At 46.3% G+C, this 23644-nt stretch overlaps 1 protein-coding gene across 1 annotated transcript in view; it reads left to right on the top strand.

The window, feature by feature from the left end:
* Best3 (bestrophin 3) overlaps positions 1 to 23644 on the top strand; it is a 47508-nt gene that overhangs the window by 11344 nt on the left and 12520 nt on the right. Inside the window, exons 4-8 of the mRNA XM_052165541.1 lie at positions 8068 to 8222; positions 9505 to 9582; positions 10004 to 10156; positions 13228 to 13308; positions 14530 to 14681. Of these exons, the coding sequence (XP_052021501.1) occupies positions 8068 to 8222; positions 9505 to 9582; positions 10004 to 10156; positions 13228 to 13308; positions 14530 to 14681 (619 nt within the window). The remainder of the gene's footprint in view (positions 1 to 8067; positions 8223 to 9504; positions 9583 to 10003; positions 10157 to 13227; positions 13309 to 14529; positions 14682 to 23644) is intronic.

Genomic DNA, 23644 nt, shown 5'->3' with positions numbered 1-23644 from the left:
AAGAAAGAAGAAAGAAAGAAAGAAAGAAAGAAAGAAAGAAAGAAAGAAAGAAAGAAGAAGGAAGGAAGGAAGGAAGGAAGGAAGGAAGGAAGGAGAAAGGAAAGAAGCCGGGCGGTGGTGGCGTACACCTGTAATCCCAGCACTCTGGGAGGCAGAGGCAGGCGGATTTCTGAGTTCGAGGCCAGCATGGTCTACAGAGTGAGTTCCAGGACAGCCAGGGCTACATAGAGAAACCCTGTTTTTGAAAAAAGCAAAATCCAAAAATCCAAAAAACAAACACAAACACAAAACAAAAAAAAAAAACAAAAAAAAAAGAGAAAGAAAGAGAGAGAGAGAGAGACAGAGAGAGAGAGAGAAAGAAAGAAAGGAAAGAAAGAAAGAAAGGAAGAAAGGAAGAAAAGAAAGAAGGAAGGAAGAAAGGAAGAAAGGAAGAAAGAAAGAAAGATCCGGGGCGGTGGTGGCGTACACCTGTAATCCCAGCACTCTGGGAGGCAGAGGCAGGCGGATTTCTGAGTTCGAGGCCAGCCTGGTCTACAGAGTGAGTTCCAGGACAGCCAGGGCTACACAGAGAAACCCTGTCTTGAAAAAAGCAAAATCCAAAAATCCAAAAAACAAAAACAAAAACAAACAAACAAACAAACAAAAAAACAAAAAAAAAGAGAAAGAAAGAAAGAAAGAGAGAAAGAGAGAGAGAGAGACCAACGTTATTTCTGGACATAAACAAAACAAACAAATAAACAAGCAAAAGATCAAATAAGAGGATAGAAAGACTGCTCAGTGATTCAAAGCATTTGCTAATCTTTTGAATTTGATTTGGCTTGGCTTTGGTTCTCCACACCACGTGGCTGTTCAGAACTGCCAGAACTCCAGTTCTAGAGGATCTAATTCCATCTTCTGGTTTTCCTGAGCACCAAACATATATATGGTACCCACACATTCATGCAGACAAAAATTTATATGCAGAAAAATAAACAGATAAACAAATACATAAATAAATCCTTTAAAAAAAAAAAGGTAAAAATCAAACACACTGTGTACTGCATGCCAGGCAACGGGAATACAACTTAGCAAGAACATAAAGGTCCCTGTGGACCAGTAACAGTTACCATAACTTTTGCGATGCACTAATCATCGTCAGAGGCGAGCACAGACACATTTACAGCTTAACATCCAGTCTCCACCTTGTGTTTCTCTCTCTTTCCCTAAAGCAAGTGTTTCCCTCCTGTGCTCGGCTAATAAGAACATTTAAACATGATAACCTTTCTAGAAAAGTTCCCTTTTGCTTTTCTTAAAGCCCTGGGACCTTAAACAAAGTTATCAGAGCTTCTCCTGGGACCAGCGGAGCGCTGGAGAAATTCCTCTAGAGTTTTCAGGGTCTGACTCACAAGATATAAAATGTGAGGGAGCACTGGGACCCCTGGGGAGTGGCTGTGGAGTAGGAACTTCTACTTAAGATGCACCTGCTGCAAGACGGCACTGTTTGTGCTCCTGACCTAGCCAGATCATATAATCCAGGATCTCTCCCTGGGAAAAGGACTTGGATTGTGTATATTTGCTCTTGCCCTTCAGCCGGCTGTCATTCTCTTGGGTGTGTTCCTGGCTCTCGGGCTCCTTGGGCTTCTTTAAGTACCTAAGTGCCCTTAGAGGAGCGATGGCCAACAGGACCGTGGTATTCACACTTCGCCAGCTTCCTCTGCTGGCTGAACTTTTAGAGGCTGAGTCAGTTATTCCTATATTCTCACATGACGAGCCTGGACAGACAGAATGTCATCCTGTGAGGGAAACCTGGCTCACTGTGTGCACGCCTTGCTCCACACGGGAGGCAAAGCACAAGGCAGAACTGGCCCTCTTGGAACCCAGGCCACGCTGCCAGGAGACAGCCTCCCTGGGCAGTGACTAGAGTGGACATCTGTCCCCCCCAGTAGCTCTGAAAGTATGATCACAGTCGTTGAATTGTCAAGGGATTATTTTTTCTTTTTCTTTTTCTTTTTCTTTTTCTTTTTTCTTTTCTCTCTCTCTCTCTCTCTCTCTCTCTCTCTCTCTCTCTCTCTCTCTCTCTCTCTCTCTCTCTCTTTACCTTTTTTTTTGTTTCTTTTTCAGACAGGATTTTGCTGTGTGCCACCATGCTAAGCCAGGTTCTTTTTATAGTTGTTGTCTATTCGTTTGCTTGCTTTGTTTGTTTGGAAACCGAATCCTACAGTGTAGTCAGGGTTAGCCTGGAACTCACTGTGTAACCTAGGCTGACCTGAAACTCAAGGCAATCCTCCTGCTTCAGCCTCCCAGGTACTTAGGATTACAGTCACGTGCCACAGCGTCTAGCAAGAGAACTCCTATCCATTGCGGACTCACAGGCAGCCTAGGGAACGAGAATGGAACGAGAATCTCTGGGGCATAGACACAGTAGTCCAGAGATCCTGCTCAAGATCCTGCTCAAGAGAGCAATCCAGAACACTGCAGGATGTCTGGCTTCCAGAACGCTGAAAAGCCCAGCCTTCAGACCATTTTCCCTGAGCTCTGCTGTATGTTTTTCCCCCCATTTTTTGTTTGTTTGTTTGTTTTGTTTTGTTTTGTTTTGTTTTTCCGAGACAGGGTTTCTCTGTGTAGCCCTGGCTGTCCTGGAACTCGCTTTGTAGACCAGGCTGGCCTCGAACTCAGAAATCCGCCTGCCTCTGCCTCCCAAGTGCTGGGATTAAAGGCATGCGCCGCCACCACTGCCCGGCTTTGCTGTACGTTTTGATCACTGAAGAACTACTGAGTTCTGAGGTCAGAGAGATGGCTCGGCAGGTAAAGATGCTTGCTGCCAAAGGTGGTGGCCTGGATTTGGTCCCTTAGACTCTCATGGTTGGAAGAAATAGCTCTCAAAAGTCTCCTGTGACCCCACATGTATGATGTGGCATGTGCAAGCTTGCAGAGGACCTTAGGAGATGCTACACAGTAATTTTTCCCATTGCAAATTGGCTCAGATCTGTTCTGTGAAGGCAGATGAAATTCAAGGGCATCCATTTAGACAAGGAGCTGAAAGCACTAGTTGTGCTATGTCACTTCTTACTGGTGTGTCCTTGCATAGAGTGCGGTGACCTGCCAAATGGAATACCTACTTCAGGGTGGAGAGATGGATGGCTACAGATACTTTTAGTTATGCAAGGATACAAAGGGATAACTCTCTTCAACCAGCATCTCCCCCTCCCATGCTGACTTTACTCTCCTGTATCCTATTCAATGCTTCCGATCTATACACTGTAACTCATTATTGGGTTCTTAAATAATTTAAAAAGCTACTGAGCATCATTTTTAGTGGATTAAGTGGAAACACAGGATAAAACTAGAAACAATGTTATCCTGCATAGCAGTCACAGAACATATAATACAGAAGAAATGACAACTGCTTTTTGAAGCATGTAAGTCTCCCCGTGGCTCATGACCTGCTGTGCTGCCCTGTGACACTGTCAGGATTCGCCTCTGTCCCCTCTCAGTCTCACTTTGCAGCTTATGAATACCGTCTGTTGACAGGAGTCCTAAGCCTCTCCTGTTTTATATATATATATATATTTGGATTTGTTTTTTTCGAGACAGGGTTTCTCTGTGTAGCCCTGGCTGTCCTGGAACCCACTCTGTAGACCAGGCTGGCCTCGAACTCAGAAATCCACCTGCCTCTGCCTCCCAAATGCTGGGATTAAAGGCGTGCGTGTGTGTGTGTGTGTGTGTGTGTGTGCGTGCGCCTCTCCCATTATATTTAAAGAGCATCCCTGGTTAAAGTGGTGGCTCCGTTGTTTGTACTCATTTGGCTATGAGCCAGGGACGTTGAGCTCTCCTTGAAAACACCGTCCCCGAGAAGGTTCAGGCACTGACGGCACAGTTTTCTCTTAGAGGAAGAAATGACGTCAAATCCACTCTGCCTTTGAGCTTGGAGCTGCAGAGCAGTGGTCCTGTTGCTAACAGTCTCTCCGGAAGGCCAAAGACACCGGCCTCTGCTTCAGGCCAAGGGAATCCAGACCAACTATATAGCAGACAGATGTGTGATGGCAGAAATCATGCCTGGCAATAGGTTTAATTAGTCCTTTGGCTGAGGGGCATGACAAATTTGTCTTCCAGTGACAAATCCCATTCCATGGAACTATGACTCAAGTTGTAAATCAGTACAGGCATCCATCTCTTCGGATAGTTGTATGGGTATCTTTTCCTGATTAGACATAGTAAAGAAAGCTGTTTTCCTGACAACTGACATAAGAAAGTCACTGGGCAGAGCTGAGCCAGCCAGAAGAAAAAGAGACATTGAGAGACATTCTCGGCATATGTGGTACACAGGTAGGGCCTGACGGAGAGAGGCATGCAGGGTGATGGCAGACCAGCCAAGCTCCAGTTCATCAATAACTATAATTAATTTGCCTTAGAGATGAGGATAATGAAACATTTTTCTATTCTGAAGCGTCAGTGTCTAGGTATAGTGACGTGAGATGCTAAGATAATTTCTCTCCGTAGCTAATGCCCTCTCAATGGGTTTGACCCCCACTCTAGAGATTTTCTTCCCATTGACCATCGACTTGATTTCTTAAAGTAGGGTTACTTTAGATGTTTAAGCCAGCAGGAAAGCTGGCGTCCTTCTGACTGTATACTCCTGGGCGACGCATTAAATTCTGCTACTTCTCCTCCCTCAGCACCTATTAAATTATCGATAACTGAAAACTTGGAAATCACCAGTTTTCTTCCTTCCATGTGACCCCTCTCTCTAATCAATAAATAGCCTTCCCAGAGTGCAGGACCCAGCTCTGGCCTTCGCATTGGCACTAGACAAACCCTGGCACTGTTTTTGCTCTCTGTTTAGATGCCAAGGGAGGACTTGCTAACACAACTTGGTCCACTCTCATGAATAAAATAATAATAATAATAATTATTATTATTAATAATAATAATAACAACAACAACCAAACACCAGGTTGTTCTTTGGCCAAATTACAGAAAGCGCAGCCAGTATATAAGTGGGTTTTTGTTTTGTTTTGTTTTGTTTTGTTTTAGAATTGCACTCTAAACCCCAAGATGCTAAGAGTTAGGCAATCCATATGGAATAGCCGGGTTAGGCTTCCAGCTAAAGGAGGGACAGCTGTGGCAAACCTTTCTGCCAAAAGTGAAGAAAAGTCAAGTTCATCTATTGACTGTTTTTTGTTTTGTTTTGTTTTGTTTTAACACGAGAGCCAGTTTGTTCTTGAGCAGAACCTGAGTGACAATGGCCTTGGAATATGGATTCCCAGGTTGCCCCAACACACAGGCTCCACCTAGAAGTGAAGATGTCATTGGTTACAGAACAAAGACAGTTACAACCCAAGGCTAACTCCTTATAATAACATTTAATCATTCACATGAATTTAAAACTCTGCAAGGGCCGGGCGGTGGTTGTGCATGTCTTTAATCCCAGCACTCTGGGAGGCAGAGGCAGGAGGATTTCTGAGTTCTAGGCCAGCCTGGTCTACAGAGTGAGTTCCAGGACAGCCAGGGCTACACAGAGAAACCCTGTCTCAGAAACAAAGCAAAACAAAACAAAACTCTGCAAGCCTATTTTAAAAAAAGAAAAGGTGCATTATCTGGATCATGCAGAGTATTAGGGTCCTCACAGAACTTATGGAATGAACATATATATTCACTCAGATATATATTCGTTCAGAAATGTATGAAATTATATTCATATGACTAATTTTATTATTTTGGCTTCTTTTTGTCTCTGAAGTGTAATATATGTAAAGGGAGTTCATTGGAATGATTTTTAGGTTACAGGCCAACGAATCCAGCAATGACTAGCTGTGAACAGAAAGTCCAGGAATCTAGGAGCTGCTCGGTCCCACAGGGTTAGGGTCTTCTGTGTTTGCTGGAATCCTGAAGAAGTAGCTCAATGCTGGTGAAGGAAAGGTGGTGTAATCCTCCTGCCTCAGAGGTTTGAGCTAGAAGTGGATTCACCTACTTCAAACCAAGCAGAAATCTCTCACAGGCATGCCCTCCGTTTCTGGATTGTAGTTCGTTGCAGAAACAGTCCAGTTGGCCATCGACACTAGCTATTGCCTGCAACAACGTTGCAGAGACAAGAACATTGAGAGACAAGAACATAGTTATTGGCCTCTTTCAACTTCCAGAAGTCCCGTTCCCCAGGGTTCTAAGCTAGTATAAATAATGTGATATAACTCTATCCTCGTGCCCGGAAGGAAAATATTGGTTCTGTAGCTACCGCTATGACTATCTCACGCACTGAATCGACCGAACCTTCTTCCATTAGGACGGTGGTTTTCAAGCGCTGTTTTATGTTAGAATTTCCTGCAGGTCTTTGTAATCACACAGATGTTTCAGTAGGCCACCCAGGGAGATTGAGAGGGCCCCCACCTGGTTTTTTTGTTTGTTTGTTTGTTTGTTTGTTTAGTTTTTTTAGTTTTTTTCGAGACAGGGTTTCTCTGTGTAGCCCTGGCTGTCCTGTAACTCACTCTGTAGACCAAGCTGGCCTTGAACTCAGAAATCTGTGTGCCTCTGCCTCCCAAGTGCTAGGATTTAAGGCTGTGGTGGCACTTCTAAATGTATCCAAGGGACAGAGGAGCAGCAGGCCCAACTTGGGAGCTCCTGCCTGCAGGGGGTCAGGGGGTAGCCTTACCCAACTTTGCTACGCTCAGGAGCAAATTCTGGGAGCAAGGTCTTCTGTCTGCGACCTCACTCTTGAGAGCATCGGCCTAGGTCACACTAGACCTGGGAGACCTAGGGAGCACCACTGCCTGAGGAATCAATGACATATTTCTATTATAATATCACTTCTTAAGTCTTACATGATAAGGAGGGATAAATAACAACTTGAAATAGAAAAACCATCCTAGAGAGATGGCTCAGCGGTTAAGAGCATTGACTGCTCTCCCAGAGATCCTGAGTTCAGTTCCCAGTGACCACATGGTGCCCCACAACCATCTGTAACGGGATCCGATGCCCTCTTCTGATGTGTCTGAAGACAGCTACAGTGTACTCATCACATATATAAAATAATTAAATAAAATCGTTTTTAGAAAAAAGAAATATGAAAACCAAATTTGTAAGCAGACTACAGACCAAGATGTCAATATGTTACATTAAGGCAAAGCTGGTTTTTACCAGAATGTCATCAGCGGCTCACCAGCATTTCAGTAGCAATGATTACAATTCAGAGACCAAAAAATAAACCACAATTAAATCTAACAAAGTCAATTGTATGGAAAATATTTCATTCAGAAAATATAGTTTATACTAAGTCAAAATATTTAGAAGTCACTCAAAGAGTTAAAGGGATGGGAACAAGGAGTCATGGTAGCTATACCTGTGTCGTTAATGGAGTCATGGTAGCTGTACCTGTGTCGTTAATGGAGTGAGTCATGGTAGCTGTACCTGTGTCATTAGCAGAGTCATGGTAGCTATACCTGTGTCATTAGTGGAGTCATGATAGCTATACTTGTATCGTTAACGGAGTCATGGTAGCTGTACCTGTGTTGTTAACAGAGTCATGGTAGCTATACCTGTGTCTTTAACAGAGTCATGGTAGCTATACCTATGTCATTAACAGAGTCACGGTAGCTGTACCTGTGTCATTAACAGGGTCACTCCAGCCTTGGTTCTGAGCACGTGACATGTGCACGCTCTGCACAGAGCATAGCTTGCCACCACACAACACCTCAGATTCATGGTGTACTTGATTTTGAATTGGTCCTTGGCCACTGTATGTTCAGAAATCTGTTACCAAATGGTTGCAACCTGCATTCAGCTATGTGACCCCATATGGGGCTGTGCCTCACATTTTAAGACCCTGTTTCCCGGGCTCACGTGATATACCTTTGCTCTCAGATCGCCAAGATGATGCATTGCTTCACATATCAGTGTTTGCATGTGCACCTTGTGTGTGCACATGCACACACATACACTCGTGTGCAAAACTCCTCTCTAACACAAATATAAACCACTGGAGACAAGAATCTTTACTTCTTTAGGAGTATACTTGCCCAGAATATGTAAAAACATGGTAATGCACAAGTGCTTAACTACGTGTATACAACATCCCTATTGTTATTTTGTGTGAAGGTTTTATGACGGCAGATGAGAGGAAATTATTTGACCACCTCAAATCGCCCCATCTGAAGTACTGGGTTCCGTTCATTTGGTTTGGAAATCTCGCAACCAAAGCCCGGAATGAAGGCAGAATCCGAGACAGCGTCGATCTCCAATCTCTGATGACTGTAAGTATCCGTGTCGCACGAGAAAAGGGTGCGAGTCAGCGCTCAAGAGGGCCAAGGAGTCTGCTCTGTTCTCTTGAGAATCCAAGGAGCCAGGAAGCCATCCGTCATGCAACACACAGTGTGCAGGGCATGAGGAGCGGGACTGCCTCAGGCTCCTTGGGAGGGCTTGCTGTCTACACAGCATGCTCTGCTCTGTGAGAGGCTTATGGGAAAGTGTTAAGTCAGCATTGCCAATGACTCTGAAGAGACGCATGGCCCACAGGCATTTGCTAGCCCTTGCTTATCAATTCTAGAATAAGATCCTCTTTTTCTTTCTTTCCTTTTCTTTTTTCAGTGGTGGGATGAGACCCAAAGAACCTTTTGCATACAAGGCAAGAAGTCTTCCTCTGAGCAGAACCCCTACCACCTAGAGTAAAAAAATCCCAAGAAAGAACAAGTCTCAACTCCACTCCATTCCCTGCTCAAACCTGAATAGTCCAAACTTAAATCAGACTTTTAGTTGCTCCAGGGAACAAAACAGTATCAGGCTAAATAAAAGGAGCTCAGAATTCATTGGAGAAATGTTTGCAGGGGTTGGATAATCTACCATGACTGCTCTGATGGTCCTGGGTGTGGATGAGGCTAAAGTGACTATATAGTTTACACGCCGAGGTAATATTAGATTCCAGTCTCCCATGGATAAAGAAAGAAATCGATGACCTCCAGCCTTCCTGTTACAGATAGATTTTCTGTCAATATGAACATTCTAAAGTCCCTTTCTGTTGGGCAGAAGAGTTAACATGTATTGCTATGTCTTTTCAATATCTATAGCCAAGAATGTTTTTAAGGAAAGGAAAAAAAGTACTTGCCAATCTTTTTTCTACTAAAATAACTAGTAATCACTGTTTTAAAATATGTTGAAGATTCCGTAAAATGGGCTTACCCTATAACATTCCACCTTCTCTTAATATTTATAAAAATATGTCCAGACGTCCTCATCTCTTTTTTCTTTCTTTCTTTCTTTTTACAAACTGCTCCATGGTATCCTTCAGTTCTCATTCTCAGAACTTTCCATCCATAGCAGCCTGGGGGGGAGGGGAGGGGCCGGCTTACCAGTCTCCCAAAGCTAGCCTCAGAATTTACCCACGCACTCATCAGCAGTGTGGGGGAGGGGACGGGGAGGGGAGGGGAAGGAGAGGGGGAGGGGGAGGGTTTTTCTGAATCCCAGCTGATGTTTATTACTGTGGTTGTCATTTTAGTAAAGTGTGTTTTTGTTTTTGTTTTTAATCTGTTTTGGTCTTAGGAAATGAATCGGTATCGCTCTTGGTGCAGCCTCTTATTTGGTTACGACTGGGTTGGCATTCCACTGGTCTACACACAGGTATCAAATACTGTGCATGCGACTGCAGTGGGGACAGGGACGGGGACATTAGGAGCCCAAGGTCAATCTTAGGTGTCGCTCCTCTGGAGCCATCCAAGTCATGTTTTGAGATAAGATCTCTGAGACCTAGAACTGGCCATCTGTCATTTAAACTTGCTGGCCAGTGAGGACCAGGATCTCTGTGTCCACCCCTGGCCTGGCACCAGAGCCTCCATTCCTGGCATTTTATGCGGTGCTTGGACTCGAACTCAGGTTCTCACGCTCACACTACAAGCGCTTTATTAACTGAGCCCCAGCCCCAGCCCCATGCGTGCGGGGTTTTTTTGTTTTTGTTTTTTTTTGGGGGGGGGGTGGTATTGTTGTTGTTTTTGTTGTTTTGGGTTTTTTGTGCTCTCACCCCACCGCCTTCTCTCTGCCTCAGGTCGTCACTCTCGCTGTCTACACGTTCTTCTTCGCGTGCCTGATCGGACGGCAGTTCCTGGATCCCACCAAAGGCTACGCGGGGCATGACTTGGATCTATACATTCCCATCTTCACTCTTCTCCAGTTCTTCTTCTACGCAGGATGGCTCAAGGTAGTCAGCCATCTCGGTGTCCCAGGCCTTCTACAACCCCCTGGTTCTGGGCTCCCCATGAGGATCCTCTACAGAGTCTTTGGCAAAGAGTGAATAGTAGACTTAATGTATACCAGCTCAAAGGCATGAGTGCTTTTCGATCAAGATTAAAATGGCGAGCACAGAGGCTGACCTGCAGCGGTCTGAGGCAGTTCATTATGCACCGAGACGAGAAGAACGTTCTTCTTACCGCTATGGATTTTTTTCCAAGTCTCTGTGTGTTCCCACTAGGATTGCGGTAATGTAATTAAAGCACTAACTGCACCCGCGCTGGTCTCCAGGCTCGACTTGGCAGTGGAAATGAGAGCACAAAGCCTTCGAGAGCCGACCCGAGCTTTAACCTGAGCCGTGATAGATGCCAGGTTCTGCTCGGCTCTGTAAATCATTATTTGCAGTCCCCGGAGTTCCACTTAGCTGTCACACCCGTGAAATGCATTCCATTTTCAAAAAAGCTCATCTGGATTAAGAGCAGAAACCTCAGGATTAACGATGACATTTTCTTTTACCTAAAATCTAAAAGCGTGTCAGAGCAGTGAGAGAAACTTGTCCAGTCGGGAGTGTGGAACTGTGTCTGTCCCCACCACCTCCGCCACCTCTGCCCCTCCCCCTCCCCAGATGTAAATCTGTATCAGAAACCTGATACTCCATTACTCTTAGTATGTAACAGGAAAAAAAAAAAAAAGCCAAAGGCAGCAGTTTCCTTAAGTACAATGACACCAAGTAATACTTTTAGGGAGACTAAGGAAACAAAATTTCTAAATATTTGGCCTTACAAACAGCAAGGGGTCTTTGCGTTGGGACAGACTCCTCCTGCAAATAGTAACTTCTTTCATTGGCTTGGATTCATAAGTACCCTGGCATTTCAAATGGTACTCCAGCGGCAAGCAGCAGATCCTTCAAATGGCAACGATGTTTTTAACCAGATGGCAGTGATTCCTAATAATCTTTACTCACTTCCTCAGAGTGAGAAAGAGTAAGAGAGACGAACCCTTCTGTTAGACAGAAAAGCGGGCTTTACCCTTTCCAACATAGTCACCACAGCCAGTGCTCAACCACGGTATCACCCTGTTTCATTGTTTGGTTTTGTCCTTTGTTATTGTGCTGGGATTCTTAATTGTCTGTCTGCTTGTGTCCTCAGTAAGTGGTCAGCTGAACCACAAAGAGGTTAGTGGCTCCTTTTTCTGATGAGATGTCTAAATCCCTTTCCTCTAAAACCCATTTTTAAACGACCAAATACAAAAACACACAATTGTGGTTGTGTTCAAGATAAGCCAGTGAAATGAAAGTGCAGTTCCCACACCAGCAGATCGTGTCTCCGTTTTCAAAGAACTGCTCGATCCAAAGTGTAGAAAACGCACCTTGATCTTTCTTGCTGCAAATGCCCCCCCACCCCAGGAAACTAATCCTCATGACATAACTCAGTGTACAGACATGCCATTTTGACTATGGAATATAGTCTGCAATAATATATACAAGACTGATGCTATGAAAGTGAAAATAGGATTATAACAGAAATATTTTTAGGCCTGAGATAATGGCCCATTTAGTTTAAGAAAACCTTGAGCGAGAAGAGGAAGGCAGCGCTCACAACACGGTGAAGGACCCGCAGGGCTGCTCCGGGAGGCTTCCTCTGGCCAAGCAGTCTCCCTCCGCTGTAGCTCTCTGCTACTCTGCTCTGGCCATGTTCTGACAGCTTCTGGGAGCTTTATTCAGTGCTCTTCCCTGGGGCCACCCACGCTCTGAGTAAATCAGAGTGTTTGGGGAAGGGACCAGGCATCTGGTTTGCTGGGAACGTGTTTCGTTTTGCTTGCTTATTTTTATTCTGTTGAACTTCGGGCAGAGTGATTCCCATGCACAGTGGAGTTTGGGAATAGCAGCTATGTGTTTTAGCCTACATCCTGAAAGCCAAGAGGATAAAGTTTCTAATTTTTTAAACTGTGTGAGTGTGTGTGTGTGTGTGTGTGTGTGTGTGTTTGGTTTGGTACATGCATGTGAGTGTGCAAGGGTATACACCCATCTTAATGTATGTGGAGGCCAGAGCCCAGGGTTGAGTGCCTCTTCCTCTGTCTCTCTCTGCCCTATTGCCTTGAAACTGGATTTCTCACTCCTCAGCCAGCTTACTATTTCATTAGGCTGACTGGCCAGAGAACTCTCGGAATATTCCCATCTTCATCCCTACATCCTGGTGCTATAAGCATGCCCAGCCAAGCCTGGCTTTTTACAGGGTGCTGGGGCTTTGAACTCAGGTTCCTAGATTTGTAGATTAAGCATTCTTACCTACTGAGTCACCTACCTAACCCCAAGTGGGTTGAGTTTCTACCACAGGTGTCAGAATCTAGAAAGTAATCACACACACACACACACACACACACACACACACACACACACACACATGCATACACACAGGCACATGCACATGTCAAAAAAAATCAAAGAAAATTGTTCAAAAAGTTATATTTGACATCTAAGGCTCATGTTTAAAAGGCCATCCCATTCAGGAACGTGGTAAGAATAGTTAATATTGACCAAATATTAGATGATATGTCTAGCCAGAAACCAGCTAGATGGTGCCCAGAAGAAGAACTAACTTCTTAGATAAGGTTAAACCTTTAGTGTGAAACTAGAGAAGCCTCCAGTTCCTGCTTGCCGACAGCTCTCAGATGCAATCACTTAGCAGTTATGTCTTACAACACATATTGTCTTTTTATTGCTTTTAATTTATCTTTCCTTGTATAGACTAGGCCTTTACCAGCACTTGAAAGCGCCTCCCATGTCACTAATGGCCCTGAGGCGCTCACTGGTCCGATGAGCAGACAGGTAGGTCCTTTTGCAGAGCAGGGCCTATGAAGCAGCTCACCTGCTGATAAACATCTGTAGAATAGCCCACCACCCTGTAGGCTGCGTATTTTAAAACAGACTGTGAATGATCGATTGATCGATCGATCGACTACAGCAGGGGTGACCCTCAAGCTCCTCCTCCATCTTCCCAAGCGAGAGCACTGCTTCCACTCACCCTGTGTTCTCAACTGCAGGTTGCCGAGCAGCTGATCAACCCTTTTGGGGAAGATGACGATGACTTCGAAACAAACTGGTGCATTGACAGAAACCTGCAGGTTAGAGGAACTTTTCTGTCCTTTGTAAACAATAACCGTAAATCACGCGCAGACAGACTCCGGGTGCAAGGCAAACATTGTATGTTGTGCGCTGTTCCTTTGGGAGCCTGGAATGTCCAGGATCTCATCTCTATTGCAGTTAAGTCAAGTCACCTTTCCCTGTGAGGAGCCGTCTGTATAATCTGCCCTCTCCCATCCAGTACAGAGAACGGTTTTATTCATTCTCTTGCTGTCTTTGATTTGTCATCTGGAGAGATTAGCAGTGACATAGACTGGTATCCAGACATAATCTGTGTGAATTCCTAAACACAATCCACCAGTCCCCAGTAATCAGACACATGCAGGGAGAGAGCCTAAGCTATGCTGGCTTCTTTCTCACATCTGCAGTCAGGAAGGGGGCTCCTCACCCCACCCTGGCCGCTCACGAAGGCACGGCATGAGGGGATCCTCTCTCCAGGGAGGGCTCCCCTCAGAACCTGTGTCTGAAGGCTTCACCCATCCATCTGTTTGAAGACCTGCCAGTCTGTCAGGGAGAAAGCATAATGTTTCCCTCTCCATCAAAACTGGATTCCCAGAGGCTTAATAGTTTATCTGTCACTTTGTCTAAGCCAAGACAGGAAGGCCATCCCCACGGCACAGGTCCATTGATACACTGCTTTTCCAAACACACAGATGTAGCCCGGCCTGGTGGCATATGCCTGGGTCCCCAGGACTGGGTAGGCCAAGAAAGGAGAATTGCAAATTCAAAAGTAGCCGGAGATACAAACTAAGACCCTGTTTCAAAGAAAGGGCCGGGGGGTGGGGGGGGGGAGATACAGGAAGTGGAAGAAGGTAGAGGTGGTTTGTGGGATGAGGCGGAAGGGCCGAGAATGTTCTGCTGGTGTTGGATGGCGGCTGTCAGGGAGCCACCGAGACGGTACCGTATCTGGGAAAACAAACAAACAAACAAACAAACAAGCGTGAGAAAGGAATCTTGCAGATGACACGAAGCTCCACATTGGGTGATGTGGACAGAGGGCGAACAGGGGGTGCGCAGCTCCACCGCTCCACTTACACAGGAGAGAACACGTACACCTTCCCCCAGAGACCCGGATGCAGCAAGTCTGTCTTTGGGCTCTCCCGTTTTCCCTCAGCCCCTGTCCTGTTCTCGGACTTTCATCCAGCTTGAAAGTTCTCCCCCCCTGAGCTGTCCTAACCATATGACAACAACGATGATTCCAGGTCTCTCTCTTGGCTGTGGATGAAATGCACATGAGTTTACCCAAGATGAAGAAGGACATTTACTGGGACGATTCTGCTGCCCGGCCACCGTACACGCTGGCCGCTGCCGATTACTGCATACCGTCCTTTCTGGGCTCAACAATCCAAATGGGGTAAGCATGTTTTTTAAAAAAGCTTTGATATTTTTGGAGAACTTAAAAAAAATTGACTGTATGTATGTATGTATGTATGTATGTATGTATGTATGTATGTATGTATATGCCATGTTGTACATGTGGAGGTCAGAGGGCAACTTTGTAGGGTCAGTTCTCTCCATCCGCGTCTACATGGATTCCCAGAATCACTCGGATCGTCGGGCTTCCGTACCCACATGGTACAGACACGCCTGTTCCCGAGGCCATCTCTAAGCTGAGTTCCATATGATGAAATATGATCATATCCACCCACAACTTCACCCTCCCAACTTCTCCAATATCTTCCCCCAAACGTGCGCCTTCCAACCTCACTTTCTTTTTCTTTCTTCCCTCTCCTCCTGCTCCTCCCCCTTCTCTTCTTCCTCCCTTCAAAGTCTAGTTAATGCTGCCAATATGAGTACTAGGATATGTGAAACACATCAGGGGCTACATCATCAAGGATGATTCTCCCTCCCCCCCCCCCAACAGGAAGGGGTGGGGCCTTAGAAGCAACTACTACCCCGCCCCCACCCCGCCCCCATCAGTGATGCAGTTCAGGCTGGCTTTATCTTATACAGGTCTTGTGATTTTTGAAGCAAGTTTGCTAGTGCGCCCTCTTCTGCTCTAGCAGCATCCTAGCCCCAGGCTCCCCCAGCTCAGATATCTAGGCTCTGCCTGCAAAGCCCTGCTTCTGCTCAGACAGCTCCAGATCCTCATTCCTAATGGTTTATGTGCACTCTTGTTCCAAAAGGACCTCTGAAGCCAAAAGCCCTTTAAAACCCAAAGCAAAATACTGGAAGTGGCATTTGGGGAGTTGTGGTAATTAATGAGAGAGAGTCAGGCACCGGGAGAGTAACGTCTACACCCTCCTTACAGAAGGTTGCCCACAATGACACAGACTTGTTTCCAAGGCTGGGCAATCCTATCCTTCCAGGCCAGCAGGCCCCCCCTCCCCCCAGCCTGTCGCTCAGTCTGGAGGAAGGGCAGCCTCCTGTTGCTGGCCCCCCTCAGCAAATCCAGTTCCTTCTCAGTCACAGACTGTCACAGTCATCTAGCAAGCCTCTCAGTTTCCAAAATCAGTGACATATTTCTCTGTGAGCTTGCTCCTAGATAATTAAATATGCTCTGTCCTTTCCCCAACTGCCTTCACGGAAGAACACAATGTATTCCTCACATGGAGGAAAGGAGACGTGCACCAGAGCCAGAGTCTGGGATCTGCCTGACACTGTGTCCCGTTCTCATGCCCATTTAGTTATCTCTGCATGGTGGTTGAGATTATTGAATAGGATGCAAGAATTTTTGGTGATCTCCATATTGGCCCTGGTCATAATTTTGCCAGCTCCTGTGTGCCTCAAAAATATTAAATTGTTCTTCCTATTCCTACATTTGAAAATAGAGACAGTTGACAAGATCTTTGAGACAATGCCTGTGCCAACAGATGAAGGGAAATAATAAATGGGATTGTAACCATAAAATACTGTAGACATGGTTACAGAACACTATTACTATTATCAGCTTAGTCAGGCCTTTGATTTGTGGGTTCCAGACCGAGGCACAGAAAGACTATATAAATCTAAGTTCTTATTCAAATCAAGTCAACTGAAGGGTCAGAAAATAAAACAAATGAGAGAAAAAGCAGAAGATAAAATATTTAAAACTGTAGAAAAAAAATATCAGTTGTCAAAGAGAAGGCCTTTCATCAAAATGGCTGACTTTTCGGCCAGGTGTGGAGGGGCACCAGGGAAAGCCAGCGGAAGAGAGCCAGCGGGGGGGTGGGGGGGGGGTGGGGGGGGTGGGGGGGGGAGGAGAAACAGACACAACTGCTCTGTGAGAACAGACTAACTAAGGGAAGCTTTAGGCAACAGCTCCCCTGCTCCAGCTTCTCTGCAGGAGTGAGGGCTGTTAAAGGGACACTTCACACTGTCGTGATCAGCGCTCTCTCGGCTCCAGAAAGACCACACCAGGCCGAGCAGTCCACGTGAGGTTTATTGAGAGAGGAAAGGGCAAGGCGGCAGCAGAGAGAGAAAGGGGGAGAGAGAGAGAGAGATCAGAGGGGCCTTCCTCTTTTATATGGATGGTGACACAGCCACAGGTAAAGGTGGGAAGTAAGCCAAGTGGATTCTGGGAACATGGTGACTGCTGCCTTGGCAACCGGTGTGTGGGTCACATTATCGCCTGCCTATGTGACGTCACAGGTTTCGGAGGTCCTGGTACCAACATACCTCCTATCTTATCATAAAGAGAAGGAGAAAAAGGGGGGAGTGGAAGCCGATGTTGAAAGGGGAATGAGGGTGTCATGTCTGTTAAGCTGCTTCCTGCTGCGTAGGAGCATCGTCAATTTTGGGGTGTAGCTGACTTTCACCATGGGGTCCACTTGGTAAACATTCGCATCAGGTTCCTCTGTGGACAGTGGCTCTGCTGCGGGCAGTGGCTGGTAATCCTGTAACAGGAACTGATTACTAGTTTGGTTAGAAATTTTCTGTATTTGTCCTTGGAATGTAGAAACAAGATTACTGAGGCAGGGAGCAAATAACAACACCAGGAGGATGACTAGAAAAGTCGTTACGAAAGCGAGTATCCACTTCCATATAGGGTTTTCAAAAATCCCAGAACTGGAGGTCTCATATTCCTTGAAATTCTTTCTGTCTGACTGTAGCTCCTGGATTTTATTTCTCACTATCCTGGATTGGTTGATGTAGAAACAGCATTCTTCTTGGAGGAACAGGCAAAGACCACCTTCTTTAGCTGTCAGGGTATCTAGCCCCAGTCGGTTCCGAAGCACCACGGCTGCCAAAGAATCGACCTGTTTCTGGACAGTAAGCACAGTTTCAGTCATTTCTTAAAGATTGCTTTCCAACTGAGAAGTGAATGTATCATATTGGGTCCTGGAAGTTGTTATTCCTGCAACTCCAGTATTGACACCTTCAGCTATTTCCGTAGCGACCAAGAGTGGCACGACCTGAACTGCTCTCTAGTGTCGAGCAGATATCATATCTACAACTGGGATTGGCAGGGGCTCATTTCCCTGGATTACTCCCAGCTCCGAGAAAAAGAGTACCAGCGTTCGAACTCCTCACCAGCTGGCGGGTAGGCAATGATATACCTGAGTGCCACCAAGAATTGACGTGTTCTGGACTGCAGGGCATTGTGGCAGAGATGATATATCAAGAGTTATGGTTCTATTGCAGTCTAGGGAGCTCAGTGTTCCTACAGAACATGTCCTGGAGGTCTTAAAACAGTTTTCCACTCCAAAGAGAGGGACAGAGGTAAGGTATGGAGTCACGGCAACATCGGAGTCAGGGCAGTTGACAAAAGGTAAGGTAAGTTTACTTGGTAGTATCACCCTCCAAGCTGTAAGTGACAGTTTTGAGTTAATTCCAGGGGATATACGTAACCAGCAACCTTTAAAGCGACCAGGCCTGGTGACATTAAGGCGAGGACAAGGTCTGAAGCAAAAAGTTAAATGAGAAGTTAGTGCCATTTATGAGGGGTGCTGTCAAAGAGGTAAGGACCTCGGAGGAGTGTTTGATTACCTCCCCTACTTTTCCAATATCCAGAGGTTGGACAATTGAGACATATTTTCTCTGGATGTGAATAGTACTTACTGGGGACCCAGGTTAATTTTTACAGTAGAGCTTGCCAACAACTCCTTTCTCCCACCTGGACTCCTGTGGGTTTTGTATATAGAAAGAGTTCTTCTATCAATAATGCAAGACAATGATCCGTGATCCTAGCATATGTATCTGACAAGACCAATATGGGCAGCCCCCATATTCTTCTGGCCATTTTCTACAATAATCTTCTGTCTGGTCAAAGAGAAAGCAAGTATAGAGATCACAATATTTAGATGGGATAACAGATACAGAGATGATAGCGATTTGGATCGGTTCCTGGCATCTGTCTATGGAGCAGTTTCCTGACCCTATTTGGAAAGACTGTTATCTGTGGGGGTTCCTTGAACCTTGAATCTCCAGATGTAAGGGCTGCCCTGGATGGAAATGAAGAACAGCAGGGGGAGAAGAAAATCTGTGTCTAATCCCGTGAGGTCGAGCCTGGCTGCCAGAGTAGAGTCTCATTTTCTGGGACTGGGGACTAGGTGGGTGGTCTTGATGTCCTCTGGAGCTCAACAGAGCACAGTCCTGTTAGGGTCGACATGTATGAAAAAGAGTCATTTTTTTGGTGGAGGGATGAAAGGTTTGAGGTGAGACAGTGGACGCAATGAGAGAGTCCCTCAAGTTTAGCAGCTGTAGGGGTCACGAGAATCACCTTAAAAGGGCCCTGCCATTTAGGAGAGAGGGGTGAGAGCTGATGATGTGGAGGGGATAAGAGGACTTGGTCTCTAATGTTGACAGGCAGTGGACAAGACACAGTGTGTGGCCCGGTAGATGGTGGTCAGCAACGTTCCATAGGAGAGAGCGGGAGGTGGCAAAGCAATGGGGTGAGGAGTCGGTCTGGAGGGGAGAGCACTTAGGTGAGAGACCAGGAGTTGGGATGGGACGTCCATACATGAGTTCAAAGGGTGAGATAAGAAGAGGTCGCTTGGGGAGAGCGCGTAGCCTGAGAAGAGCCAGAGGTAGGAGTTTCAAATCAGGGTGAAGTTCCTGTGACAGCTTAGCAAGAGTGGGTTTTAAGGAGTGGTTGGTTCTTTCTACCCTACCTGAAGATTGGAGGTAGTAGGGAATGTGAAAATGCCAGGGGATGTCTAGGGCCTTAGATAGAATTTGAGAAATCTGAGGGGTAAATTCAGGGCCATTGTCTGACTGGAGGGAGGCTGGGACACCAAACTGGGGGATGGTCTCCAGGAGGAGGAGATCAGAGACTGTCTGAGCCCTTTTGTTAGTTGTGGGAAATGCCTCCACCCATCCCCAGAAGGTATCTACCAAGACCAGGAGGTACTTGGCCCATCTGACAGTGGGCATGTCGGTAAAGTCAAGTTGCCAGTCAGTTCCAGGAAGGGACCCTCTAGCCTGATGCGTAGGAAAAGGGGTGCTATGATACCTCAAGTTGGAGTCTAACATCTGACAAATTTTGCAAGAAGCAGTGATAGATTTTAAGAAACTCAACTCCTCAGCAGTAGGCTGTAGGTGGGTCTTGACAAAAGACAACACTGTTAGGATGAAGGAGTTGGTGAAAATACGACAGAGTTTGGCGAGTGTCAGGGGGTGAGGGTGGGGATGTGGGTTGCAGTGTAAGGATGTCCTGGGGAGGGTGAGATGAGTCCAGGCCCCTAATGGCCGAAGCTCTAGTTGCCTCGTTGGCTCTGTTGTTTCCCTTGGAGACAATAGAGTCCTCTGTCTGGTGGGATCTGCAGTGGACAATCCCAATAGCTGTGGGGAGACAGGAGACCTTTAGCATGGCCATAATTTGATTCCCATTAGTTACCAATCCTCCTTTTGTGGTAAGTAACCCACTTTCCTTCCAGATAGCGGTGTGGGACAGGAGGATATGGAAAGCATGTTTGGAATCTGTGTAGATTTTGAGGGATTGTCCCTGTGCCTGTTGAGAGGCACAGGTAAGAGCTATTAGTTCAGCCTGTTGATTAGTGGTGTGAGCAGGAAGGGCCTGCACCTCCACCACCTCGGTGTCTGACACTGGCATAGCCAGCTTTTCTGGCCCTTTCACATAGAAAGGCGCTTCCATATGCGTAGCAGGTATAAATGGCTTGAGGCAGTGTGCCCTCCTGTATGTGCGAAGGAAGAGGTAATAGTTCCTCTAAAGTTTTAGTACAGGAATGAGATAGGGAGTGGTTAGTATTTGGTCATGGAAGAAGATTGGAAATATTAAGAGCAGCCATGATTGGAAGGTGAATGTGGAGTCTTCTCTTAGTGATACCTGAACAGAAAGAACTCTGGAGGGAGGTAGAGTCTGTAAGCCTTTGTAACTTAAGAGTTGTGACAGGTTATAAGAAGAGAGAACAGTTATGGGTGACCCCAACGTTAGTTTTTTTGACTCTTGAATAAGGAGTTCAGCGACTGCCAAGATACAAATACAAGGTGCCCATCCCTGGATGGTTAGGTCTAATTTTTTTGACAACTATGCTACAAGTGCAAAAGAAGGTCCCAGTTGGTGACCTAAGACTCCAAGGGCAAGTTACATAGAGGGAAAAAGGACGAGTCAGGTCAGGGAGATGGAAGGCTGAGGCCTTAAGGAGAGCCTCTTGGAGCCTCTGAAAGGGCTTGGTAACAAGTTTGATGAGAGGTTCATGGGTGGGGCCCATATAAGGGGTGAGAAAGGGGGGGGGGAAAGGAAGGAACCCAGAAATGTAAAAGGCTATCCATTCCTAGGAATGATAAAATCTCTTCCTTTGTAGAAGGAACGGGTAGAGACTGAGTCAGATTCTTTCTATCTAAAGTAATAGCCTTGTGGGTTGATGTGATTGTTAGTCCCAAATAGGTAACCTGAGGAGTGGACAGTTGGACTTTAGAAGGTGAGACCCTGTAGCCGCAACAGGAGAGGAAATTTAGAAGAGCAGAGGTGTCAGCTTGGCTAATCTCTAGAGATGGGCTACAGACAAGGACGTCATTACATAAAGAAGAATTTTTAGATATAGGAAGAGATAGAATAAGTCAGAAGCCAGGGCCTGGCTAAATAGGTGTTGGCTGTCTCGGAATCCCTGAGGTAGGACAGTCCAGGTAAGTTGGGTAGAGATGTGGGTGTCAGGATCTGTCCAGGTAAAGGCAGCTATGTTCTGTGACTGGACGTTGAAAAGATAGAGAAAAATGCATCCTTGAGATCTAGGATTGAGAAATGGGAAGTCCCCCAGGGGAGAGTGGAAAAGAAGTGTGTAAGGGTTAGCCACAACAGGGGCACCACTGCAGAATTAATGGCATCTGAGGTCTTGAACCAGTGATAGTTTCCATTAGGTTTCTTAACTGCTAGTATAGGGGTGTTGAAGGGGGAAGAGGTGGGACAAAGGAGTTTTTTCCTTAAGAGGTCAGAAATCATAGGCTGAAGTCCCCTGAGGCTCTGGAGAGAGACAGGGTATTGAGCTTGGGTGATGTACCTGGTAGAGTCCAGTAACTAGATGGCAACAGGAGAATGATGTTTAGCAACAGAGGGGTTCTGGACATCCCAGACTTGGGGGTCCACCTGAGACGCTGGTAAAGGACACAACATGTTAGTGTTAGTAGGTTGACTGGCTAGAAGGAGGAGCAGAGGAACTGCTGGCGAACTTGGGTTCAGGTGAACGGGGAGAGCAAAGGAAATAGAGGCTCCCAACATAGCTAAAAGATCCCTTCCCAATAAGGGGCCAGGACAAGTCGGCACTACCAAAAAGGAATGGGTGAGTGGTACACCCTAAAAATGCAACTAAGTGGTAGGGTCTGGTGGGGAAGATAAGGTTGTCCTCCTACCCTAACAATAGGAAAACTCAAAGGTGAAGTGGGTCCCCAAAACTCAGTCAGGACCGAGTAAGTGGCCCCAATGTCCAAGAGGAAAGATATGGGCCTCCCACATACCATGATAGCTACCCGGGACTCCCTGCTGGTGATGGGCGTGGGTGGGTGGAGGGAGCCCCAGCCCCTTCAGTCATCCATAGCCAAGTTTAGGAGGTCGGCTGGAGGTTACCTGGGAGTGATGGCCCTCTGTTCTGCGTGACAGGAGGGCAATCGACAGCCCAGTGTCCCTCCTGATGGCATCTAGGACATGGTCCTCTTGGGTTGCCTGGGGGTAGGGCAAACCCTCGCCCAGTGGCCTTGCTGACCACATCTATAGCAGGGGCCTGGTGGCCTTCAAGCCTTAGAAGGCCAGGGGTCCGGGGTAGTTCTGGAGCTGGAGCTGGCCGGACAGCCTTTGCCAGCATGTGGTGTTTTCATTTTCGGGCTTTTTCATCTCTCTTATGGTACACCTTGAAGGCCAGCACCAAGACTCCCACCTGTGGAGTTAGGGGCCCCGGCTCCAAGCGCCTAAGTTTAGCTTTTTATGTCGGGGTAGCTCTGGGGGAAAAAGTAGGTCAGCCGGGCAGTGGTGGTACACGCCTTTAATCCCGGCACTTGGGAGGCGGAGGCAGGTGGATTTCTGAGTTCAAGGCCAGCCTGGTCTACAGAGTGAGTTCCAGGACAGCCAGGGCTACACTGTTAGGCTACCTATTAAAAAAAAAAAAAAATAGGTCATCAGAGGTTGCTTGCCTTCTGGGTTTTCAGAATCCAGATTAGTGTATTGTAACAAAGCCTTTGTGAGGCGTTCTAAAAACTGAGATGGATTCTCCTGCTTGTCCTGGACAACCTCTTGGAGTTTTTAAAAATGTACTGGCTTTAAGGCTACCTTTCTTAGGCCAGCCAGAAGGCATGTAATGAACCTGTCTCTGGCTAAGATACCACCTATGGAATTGTAATTTCATTGGGGATCCTGGTCAGGCACTGCCTCAGATCTGATTGGATATGTTCTGTTTGGTGAATTTCGTCTGCATGCATTCTTGCCTCTTCCCAAACTCACCTGCGTTCATCAGGAAGTAAATTATTATTAAGAATCATGTGAACATCATGGGAAGTCAAGCTATAAGATTGAGTGATCTACTAGAACTCCTTAATAAAGCTGGAAGAGTTAGAACTATAGGAGCCCAGTCTGCTTTCTGTTTGAGAAAGTTCACTCAATGAGAAAGAAACATGTACTGCGACCAGACCATCAATTCCAGCCACTTCCCTTAAAGGAAGGACCGGTGCCAGGTCAGGTGTTTCTAGAGGAGAAGGAGGACCTGGGAGTCTGACTGTGGCCTTAGAACGAATCATAGGAGGGGGTAAAGGTTGGCAACAATGCAGGGCGATTAGAATGACCCCCACACACACCCCAGAGAATTTCCCCATGGGAACACCGGCTACAGGAGGTCAGCCTTCACAGAACCATATTTGTGTGCCATGACTGCTGACGCTTCCTGTGACTGTGGCACTTAACGTTTCTAGTCCCCTGAGACAGAGAAACAAACTCAAGCTGGTGGACATAAAAAC

The sequence above is a fragment of the Apodemus sylvaticus genome, chromosome 20 (genome assembly GCF_947179515.1).
Source record: "Apodemus sylvaticus chromosome 20, mApoSyl1.1, whole genome shotgun sequence".
Taxonomy (NCBI): Eukaryota; Metazoa; Chordata; class Mammalia; order Rodentia; family Muridae; genus Apodemus; species Apodemus sylvaticus.
Note: the sequence above shows the minus strand (reverse complement) of the source record. Positions and strands in the feature narration are given on the sequence as shown.